General features: G+C 51.9%; 1 protein-coding gene across 1 annotated transcript in view; it reads left to right on the top strand.

The window, feature by feature from the left end:
* Positions 1–8,852, top strand: part of LOC148218086 (uncharacterized) — a 48,316-nt gene extending 39,464 nt beyond the window's left edge. Inside the window, exon 4 of the mRNA XM_088158046.1 lies at positions 8,347–8,852. Coding sequence (XP_088014172.1) covers positions 8,347–8,852 — 506 coding nt within the window. The remainder of the gene's footprint in view (positions 1–8,346) is intronic.
* The last annotated feature ends 1,606 nt before the right edge of the window (positions 8,853–10,458 follow it).

The following is a 10,458-nucleotide window of genomic DNA, read 5'->3' on the forward strand; positions in this document are numbered from 1 at the left end:
GCATCTCTGGAAGGGACGTACTGCCCAACGCCTCCCTCCCCTGGCCAGTTTCTTTGTAACTTTGTTGTTGGTTTTAGCACAAGTTAAACAACATTCAATAGCTCGCTTTGCCAGGCTAAAGAGACCAACAGCAGCGTTCATTTTGAGGAAGGCTTCTGCCAGTCCTCGGGAGCCCCAATGACTCCCTTTGTTACCGTATGGACTAGAAATCCTGAATATTAGAATATAAAGTGTATAAACCATAATAGTAGTAGTAATGCTAAGGCTTGAAGACTGCAGTCCTCAGAGTAGGCCCTGGGAAACTAACTTAAGAGTGTGCTGTGCTGAGAGCATGCAGAACCGTTAGTGATAAGGTTAAAGTCTAAACATAAATAAAGTACTGGTGGTGGGCAGTGGCATAAGAGAGAGATTGAGGGGGAGAACACTATAGTCCTGAGGCAGTGGCGCCAGAGAGAGATTGAGGAGGAGAACACTATAGTCCTAAGATAAGCAACCATGTAGGATTTATGATGCCAAAATGCTATCTTCAAGGTGAATGTATCTACAGAAGAATGTGTACTTCTGCACATAAACCATTTGTAAAAAGGGTATAAAAAACCCTCTAAAAAGGGAACCAGCGGGATCCTGACTTGGGACGCGAGTCCGCAGGTCCCCGGGCCCTGAATAAAGCACCGCATAAACTGACACTCTGTTAGTTTGTGTTTTACTTGGGGTTTCGGGCAGCACCTTCATGAAGTTGTTTTAACAATTGTAAGGCTAGAGCTCTTGGTATCCACTGCTTACCATCCCTTGTAAACCAATTATTTTCTCTTTTCTCTGCCCCACTCTTTTTAATTATCTCAAGTTCCTCTGCTGGAAAACAGAGTTTCTCTGGCAGCGGTGCAGTTACTGGGAGCAAAGGCAGGATCTTAGAGACTTCTGGCAACAATGCAGCTTTTCGAGTTTCTTCATCAGCCAATCGGTTTCCTATTGCCTCTTTCGACCATCCTGTCTGATGCCCTTTAATGTGCATTATTGCCACCTTTTTTAGTAAATTCACTGCCTCCAATAGGCGAGAGATTAAGTTCTCGTGAGCTAATGTCTTTCCTCTGCAGCTTAATAAACCTCTTTCTTTCCATAGTTTTCCAAATGCATGTATCACCCCATATGCATATTTAGAATCAGTAAAGATATTTACTGTCTTGTCCTGGTATAATTCACAGGCTCTCACAAGCCCGTACAGCTCTGCTGTCTGAGCTGACCAGGTGTGTGGTAACCTCCCCCCTTCCTTTAATTGCTTCCCATTCACGATAGAGTATCCTGTAAATCGTTTGCCTTCTACCACCTTGGAGGACCCATCAATGAACACATTCTCTCCCCAGGCCAGGGAATATCTCGTAAATCTTCCCTAGCCCGTGTCTGGAGGTCTATAACCTGAATACAATCATGGATTTCTTCCTGGCCCCCCTTTTCTCCAGGGCAATTTAAATAAGAGACTGGATTAAAAATTTCCCCACCTTTAAATTCTAAATCCTCCCGTTCCATTAAACAAGATTCATACTGTAATAATCGAGCACTCGTCATCCACTTAGAGGCTCTCTCAGTTAACAAAGCTTTAATCTGATGTGGGACTTTAACAATGAGATCCCCTCCCCTTGTCAGCTTTCGGGCCTCAGCCACCATCAGAGCTGTGGCTGCACAGTTCTGCAGACAATGGGGCCGCCTCTGGCCACCGGGTCTAACAGCTTAGAAAAACAGGCAACAGGCCTCCGTGTTCCCCCATGCTCTTGCACCAAAATTCCTTTAGCATGACCCTGTGTGACATCCACATATAGTTGAAATTCTTTTTCTGCATCTGGAAGAGCTAAGACTGGGGCATTAACCAATTTGTCCCTGGGGCTGCCCATATTTCCTAATTTATTTCAGCATAAGCCTTCTCAGACATTTTACACAAAGATATCACAGTTTCGGACTCCGTGTCACTTTTTTACAATGCTAATTTGCATTCCCATTTTAGCCATCAAATCTCTTCCCAGTAAATTACAATCACAATTAGGAACAAACAAGAATTCATGCAGTTCAAATCTGTCCCCCACATCTATTAACAGAGGTTGAATAAAATGCACTCGCTCATCCTTCCCGCTTACTCCTTGAATAACCAAGGATCTTTTTGACAATTTTCCCCCCTTAGGTATAGAACTTCAGATGGACGGAGAGGCCCCTGTGTCTACCAGAAAACACACCTCCTCTCGAACGGGACCCACCTTAAAAGTTATCAAGGGTTCCTGAGTGGTGGGTCCTTGGTATAATAGGAGCCCCTGACACCCCTAACAATCCATTTCCATTATCCTCTGGACTTCCTCCTCCTGAGGGTCCAGTTGTTTTTGCGGACACTCGTTTTTCCAATGCCCTTCTGCCCTGCAGACAGCACACTGGTTCTTCCCCAGCCGCTGTTTGGGTCGGCTGTCCCCTGCCGAGGAGGGAATCCCTCTGCCCCTTCCTTGTGGCCGACCCCGTCCCCTCTGTCCCTGGGGACCCCTTGGACCCTGCGGTTTATTCCTCCGGGGCTGCACAAACTCTGCCATCATCCTTGCTTTAGCTTCTGCCTTTTCCTCATCCCTTCTTACATATATCTGCTGTGGTTTTCTAACCAATTCCTCTAGAGGCTTATTTTGCCACTCTTCATCTTTCTGTACTCCTTTCCGTATATGAGGCCAGGCTTTAGTAACAAATTGTACTTTAAGCAATGTGTTAAAGGCTGGCCCTTCAGGATCCATCCCCCCGTGCTTCCTCAAGGCATCCCTAATCCTCTCCAACCAATGAGGGCTTTCCTGTTTCTCCTGTTCTAACGACAGAGCCTTAGCTATGTTGTTCGTTCTGGGAGCCGCAGACTTGATTGCCCTGATCAAATAAGCACGGCAATCACGGTGAGCCAGACTGGCCTGGTTATTTGAGTCCCACTGGGGGTCTGCCTGGGGGATGGCATCACCCACCGTAGGTGCATTGGGTCCAGCCCCCCCTGCTGCTTGTGGATGTTCATCCTCCCACAGCTGCCGAGCTTTCTGCAAAATCATTCGTTTCTCTGATGACCCAAACAAAATTCCCAAAAGAAAATCCCAATCCTTCCATTTATAATCCTCATTTCCCAAATATTCCTCTATCTTTTCCCCCACCCCTATGGGATCATCCAAATATGGGGGTAATTCTTTTTTCAACCCTCTTATATCCTTATATTAAGTGGTACAATTACAAACCCAAATCCTCCCCCTTGACTCCCCAAAGGAACTTGACAGAGTGGCATCTGGTGTACCCCTGTCTCTTGGGGGGCTTCTGATGCCCTAAACTGAGTTCAAATTCTAGTTCTGGGGGGTGATACAACATGCTGCTCCCCTCCCCCTACACCATCATCCTTCTCAGGTGGGGCTGTAGGAAAAACATTCTCCTGATCCCTTTGCTCTGAAAGTTGAGGATACAGACGACCTGCAGCTGGCCCTGGGTCAGCTGGCAACACTGGAGAACAAGACGGGGGAAGGTGCTGAAAAACATCCCAATCCTCACTACTTTCCTCTTCCTCCTCTTTTTCCTCTTCTCCTTTTTTTCTTAACATATAAATTTCTCTTGTTTCTTGTCTGACCCATATTAATCCACATTCCCTTTCAATCCATCCTTTCCAATTCTCCTCTAGATACCTCCACAAAATTCGACATAAATGAATTTTATCTGTTCCATAAGGTGGCCATATAAGTCCCCTTGCCAGCTTATACTCTGGCCAAACAAAATAACAATATTTTACCATAATTTTCACAGTTACTTCTGGGTGAATATACAATCTGTCCCAAGACCTCAGCATTCTCCCCAAGGGACTCTCCGGGGGTATTATGGGATCGTCATCCCTTTTGCTGGGGCCCCTTCGCGGCTTCAGCTTTCCAACCCTCTCTGGGTGCCCCGTTTTACCTGTGCTACCCTCCATGAGTGCCCTCCCAGGTTTGCTTCCCGAAGATCCCATTTTACTCACTGGTGAGATTTTCAGTGGTCCTTCCCTGCGGACTCTTCACGGACCCCCCTGCTCTGCCACTCGTCTGTCTCCTGGACAGTCTCGGGAACCCAATGGATCGCCCGGTACCGGCCGGCACCAAGGGGAGCTGATCACCCAAACTGGGTGAGGCGCCTTCAGCTCCACTCGCCGCCCCGGACGGTGGTAAGATCCCGGACGAGCCCCCAAAATTGTCAGGAAAATTAATCCACAAACACCAGAGGTTTATGTCCAAAAAGGAGACAGAGGAATCCTTTTTGCTTTATTCGAATAAAGGGAGAGGCCATGGGACATTCCCGTGGGATCTCTCAAATTTTTGGAGGACGCAGCCTCCTTTTTATCCTATTTTCCCGGCCGCATTTCCCTCTCTCTTTCCCCATTGGCTGAAGTACTTGAGAGGCACAGACTTCCCGGAACGCCTGATACCTGAAATTCCCCTCTAATGTATAACCCTCCCTCTTCCTTTTTATTTTTTATATAATTCATAGTTTCCCCTCCCCCCTTGCTTCTTTCATCTTTTGATATCCAATTTGATTTATCAGCAGCCTTACAGTTTGTTTGTAAAGGCAAACATCTTTTTCCATTCATCAATCAGTGGAATCCATCCCATTGTTTCTTTTATCTCTCAGTGCTTAACCTTATCTACAGGCAGATCCAGAGCTCATTTGTAAAGACAAATTCAACATTCCTCTCAGCCCAGAGGAGAATCTAGCACAAAATATTCTCCCTGTGTACTGCACGACAAAAAATATTCAGGGGAAAATACAGTGGCAGCTGAGACTTGTGGAACTCCCAGAATACTGAGCCTGCAGAGGAGGCAAACAGCCCTGGCAGTGCCTGAGGGGACTTCTCCTCACAGACTCCTCTCAAAGTGTGTCACTTCAGCAGGGGAAGGCTTTCAAACCTTTGCCTTTCCTTCCTCCTGTGCTGAAATTTAAGGCTCCTCCTGAGAAAATACTGAGCTACAAACAATTCTCCATTCCTCAACAAAGCTACTCAGGTGCTCAACTTAAAAAAGAGCAAAACTAAAGGTGGTCAGAAATTTCCTATCAAGGCCTATTTGCAGAGAAACCCCACCATATGGGAGCAAATATTTATTAGCATCAGTTCACCCAAAAGAAACCCAACCCTATATTAAGCAGCGTTTTAAACGAACTTGAATTCGTTTTCCTCACATATCTGCTGGACTGGTTTGCTCTTTTTTTATCCTTGAGAGAATATTAGAACGATTTGCTCTTGACAGGACTCCTTGGGTGGTCCCCAGCCCTGGCTCCTCACCACGCCTTGCCTGGGCTGTTAACGCAGCCTGTCAGCACCGCCTGACTTTGGCAGCCTGTTCAGGCCTCGGGCACGGCTGGTGCCACGGTCCCCTCTGGTGCCACGGTCCCCTCTGGCTCCTGGCGTGTCCCTGCTGCTGGAGGAGCCCTGGTCGTGCCGCTGCCTGCGTTCAACAACGCCGGTCCTACTGCCCAGCCAAAGAGAGACCAAAATCACTGCTTTGGGCAGCTCGTTTCAACGAGTTTAACGCATACTCATCTCTAACACAGACCTCTTAACATTCACATACCAACACCAGGAAGTTACCGCATTTACAGAGGTCAGGAGCCTGAGCGAACAGAAGGTCGACATTCAAGCACATCGAGTTTTTTAATTAGTGGAAGCACTCACACGTTCACCAGCCTTACTTGTCAAACTGGATTGTGCGATGCTATTGTCTTGCTTGTGTTAGAGAGAAACCAGGGAGAAATCAGCTAAGAAATAAGAACCACACTTGGGGCTCAGGCTTGGCAGACAAAGGGAGCAGGGCGGCACCTGCCCGCTTTGCCCGAGTCCCTGCTCCTGCTGGACAAAGGCGGACGCGGCTCCGTGCGGGGCGAGCCGGGCGCTCCGTGCCGGGGCCGGGGCCGAGCGCTCGGGCGGGCGGCGCTCAGGATGCTCGGGCAGCGCCGCGGGCCGGGCGGGCGCGATGGAGCCGCCTGAGGGCTGGGACCCCTCCGGGCGGCCGGCCCGGCGCACGCAGTGGCTGCTCAGCGCCCTCGCCCACCGCTACGGGCTGGAGCGCGGCGTGGAGAACGAGATGGTCGTGCTGGCCAGCGGCCCGGAGCAGTCCCTGCAGGAGATCTTCCAGCAGCGGGACTGCGCCGGACCGGGCCGCATCCCCGGCGAGGAGTCCCGCACGCTGTGCCGGGCGCTGGCGCCGGACGAGGCGGCGCAGCCCGAGGAGTGCGCGGGGCTGTGGGACGGGCTCTGGGCCGAGCTCACCTTCCGCCAGCTCCACGCGCGGGGCCGCGGCTGCCGCTGGGCCGGGAGGGCGAGCACATCGAGAGCCACATCCGCCCGCGCAGCCCCCGCCGAGCCCGAGCGGCGGCCGCCGGGGCCCTGCTCCCGAGAGCGCTGCGAGGAGATGGTGGCGCTGGAGCGGGCCGAGGAGCGCATGGCCGAGCTGCAGCAGGAGAAGGGCAGCCTGCGGCAGCTGCTGGAGGACGTGCGGGCCGCCCTGCAGAGCAGCGATGCGCGGTGCCCGGCGCTGCGGCTGAGTCCGGGCCGGCTTCTGCACCGCGCTCCCGGCGGCGGCTCGGCTGGCCCCGAGCGCTTCAGGAGAGATGCTGCTCTCGCAAAGTCAGTGTTTAGAACCCCTCCACCTCCGCACTGAGACCGAAGTTGCTCCTTCATCCTCGGCATCAACTTTCTAGCAAAGTTTAGTTACAAAGGAGGCTTTTAGGAGAAATGTATGGCATCGGTGTGCCATTAAATATATTTGTGATGAGCACTGTTCAAAGTGTAGGGGAATTCAGCATAACAAACCCACGTGTACAATGCTGCTGCTGCTTCTCCTGCACGTGTAGCCAGGATGTGCTGATAGCAGATGCTGGGTATGCACTGCTGCAGGATTTTTCCTGAAGTAAGAAAGAACTTTGGGATTCTTCCCTGCACAAGCACGTGCAGTGCCTCAGTCATAAGTGCCTCAGAAATATCAGAAGTGTGTCTTCTTCAGAGTGTGGTCACAAGGGTTCAGAGTTGGAGCCAGTTCTGCGGGCAGGCTGATGAATAGTCTGGGGCTCCTCTGCAGAGCCCCATTCATTCTGGGGCTGTTTTCTGCTGGTTCTGCTGGACTGGCTCGAGTGAAACACACACCCAATTAACAGCAGTTAAATTACTCTGGCATGAAACAGTGGGGAACAGGCAGAGCAGTGAAGGGCAGCATGGACCAGTTGTTCTGGCAGGTCTGACGAGGTCTGGTTTGATACAGCACTCACAGAACTCTGCTCCACCTGTGACACTTCCACTTGCAGTAGATGACTGTTCCTCTTCACAATATCCAGCAAGGCAGGTCAAAGACACTTTTACCATTTTCATCCTCAAAAGGGAGAAGAAATCAGCAGCAAACATGAAGTAACTAGTCGGAGGTCCTGGGAAGAAACAAAAGAACAAAGAGTGGTGGATAAAAACAGATGGAACAGTGATCCTTATCTCTGTGGGAGATATCCTCTGCTAATGGGCCATCTGTTAAAACCAGCTGGGGCAGTGTTCTTTATCTTTTCCACAACCCATCCTTCCTCCAGGGAGATATCTTCTGTTAATGGGCCATTGAGTGCCACTGCATGACTGATAAAATTCCATCATCCCATTGGGAGATGCTCCAGCCAGGGGGAGGAGCCAAGCCTTTCCTACCTAGATAAAATCTGAGATTTGGAACACCAAGGCAGCCCTTACCCACTGGTTTCCAGAGGACAAGAGCTACCAGACCTTTCTACAGGATCATTACTACAACAAAACCACTTCATCGGGACTGCTACCACCACCCTAACTAGCGGGGTGTCAGGTTGTATTCTGATTCTGTCAGTTGTTTTCTTTTGTACTATTGCATGGATTTTTTTCTCTTATATATTTCTTATGAAATTGTATTTCTGACTTGGAGTCTTTCACTGGTTTTGCTTTCAAACCAGCATAATTTTGTAGGGGATTTTGGCTGAATCTTGATATTTGGGGTTGTTTTTGATCCCTGTCTTAAAGTTTGGGGGATTTTGGTTGGGAATCTTGGTGTTTGGGAGGTTATTACAGACACAAGATGCTCAATGACTTCCAGAGATGGACTTGGGCAAGGAGGAACACCCAGTTTATGGAGTTGTCTTCTTCTTATTTCCCCCTAAACCAGGAATTTTCATTCCTCAGGTGTGCAGGGATGGAGGAGGCAGAAAAGCCCCGGAGATCTCTTGCGAGGAGGGGCTGCAAACCCAGCCCAGGGAGCTGTGAGGAGGAAAGACCCTCCCTGAGCCGGGAAGGCGGCCGGAGATCCAGGCAGAGCTCAGAGCTGGTGGAGAAGCCTCATGGAGGGGAGAAGCCCCACAAGTGCTTGGAATGTGGGAAGGGTTTTAGCTACAGGTCCAAACTGATCCTACACCAGAGGATCCACACTGGGGAAAAGCCCTACGAGTGTGGGGAATGTGGGAAGGGCTTCAGCAACAGCTCCAGCCTGATCCGGCACCAGGTGATCCACACTGGGGAACGGCCCTACAGCTGCTTGGAATGTGGGAAGAGCTTCGCATGGAGCTCTGACCTGAGAAAACACCAGCGCATCCACACAGGGGAGAGGCCCTACGAATGTCCCAAGTGTGGGAAGAGGTTTCAGACCAGCTCCAATCTCCTCCTACATGAGCGGATTCACACAGAGGAGAGGCCCTTCCGCTGCCCCGACTGCCGGAAGAGATTCAACCGCAACGACAACCTCATCAGGCACCGGCGCATCCACACTGGGGAGAGGCCCTACGAGTGTCCTGAGTGTGGGAAGAGCTTCTCCAGGAGCTCTCACTTGACTCAGCACCAACGGAGTCACCACTAAGGGAATCCCTGTGAGTGCCCCGAGTGTGGGAAGAGCTTCGTGTTCTGCTCCAGCTCCATCCCCCATGGGAGGATCGGTGTTGGATGATCCCCAGTGACCCCCATTGGGCAGAGCCCTGGTGATCCGTGATCCTGGTTATCCCTGTTGCGTGGAGGGAATTGGTTGGAGAGATTTCTCTCCCTTGTCCTTGTCCCTCTGTGATTTGGTTATAATAAATTCCCTCGGTGTGCCCAGGCTGGCTCTGTTGTTCCCGTGCCGGTGCTCGGGGCGGGATCTCTCCTGTTCCTTCTCTCACTCCCGGGCCTCTCCTCAGCCAATCAGAGAATGCGATGAAGAAGATTCAGCCAATCAGAGAGATCAGCTGTGATGACTCACCGGTTGCCGGGCAGACCCGCAGCACCCAGTGTTCCCCACCTGGACCCCACCCTCCCCGCCCAGTCACGATCCCCCCGCGGGGTCCCCCCAAGTCCTTTCCCAGTCCCGCCCCACAATAAACGGGACTGGGTCTAACTGAGAAGCTTTACTGGGAGCAGCCAGGCGGGGTCAGAGTGACAGCGGGGCTGGGGAGGACACACGACCCTCCCCCAATATCAGTGTGGGGACAAAGCAGGGTGTCCTGGCTGGGCTCGAGGCAATGGGCAGGGTCTGCCGCCACTGCTGGGTCAGGAGTTCTGTGGGTGGAGAAAAGGGGGATGTCACCGGACTGGGAGCCTCAGGGGGAGCACATGCGCGCTGGTGGAGGGAGCACACGACTCCCTAGGACCCCTCCCTCTTGCACAAGTAGAATCCGAGCCCCAGTGCTAGGAAGATTGAAGCCCAGCTCGAAGCCCCCAATTCCCATCAGCACCTTGCTCTGGACGGTGTCTGGCAACATCTCTGGGGGATCACAAGGGTCAGGACCCTCCCAAAACCTGTCACAGATACTCCAAATCCCTCTAAGTACCCTCCCAATTTCCTCCAGCCTACCCAGGACCCCTTAAAAATCTCCTCCCAGTCTCTTCCCAGCCTCCCCAGCTCCCACCAAAGCCCCTCTTGTCCCTCTCCGGATCCCGTAACTCCCCTCTCACTTTCCCCCCACTAGCACAGGACTCCCAACCCTCTCACAGTCACTTCCAAGCCCCACCAGGACACACCAAGACGCGTCTCAGTTTCTTTCCAGCACAACCAACCTCATTCCAACCCCTGCTTTTCCCTCCCTGATCTTCTTCCATCCCCTCCAGGCTCACTCAAATCCCTCCCAGTTACACCCAGTACCCCCAAACTCCCTCCCAGTGCCCAGAAGGACACCCGGAACCCCATCCCACCCTCCCCAACATCCTTCAGACTCCTTCTTAGCCATTCTAGACCCCGGAGCCTTACTCCCAGTTTAAGCCAGACTATCTCAAACTCCCTCACAGTTACTCCCAGCACACCTCAATTCACCCACCAGCCCCCCAGTATTTCCCCCACTACCCCCTGCTGTGGGGTCCGGGCCGTGCCCCAGTGCCGGCTCAGGGGGTGCTCCAGGCGGACGTGCTCCACCTGGAGCTGGAGCTGACCCCGTGCCGGGGGGGGTTTCCAGCAGCACCAGGAGCTGGTACAAATCCAGTCCCCGTTGAGGAACAGG

This window comes from Sturnus vulgaris, unplaced genomic scaffold, assembly GCF_052056855.1.
Source record: "Sturnus vulgaris isolate bStuVul1 unplaced genomic scaffold, bStuVul1.hap1 Scaffold_195, whole genome shotgun sequence".
NCBI classification, from domain to species: Eukaryota; Metazoa; Chordata; class Aves; order Passeriformes; family Sturnidae; genus Sturnus; species Sturnus vulgaris.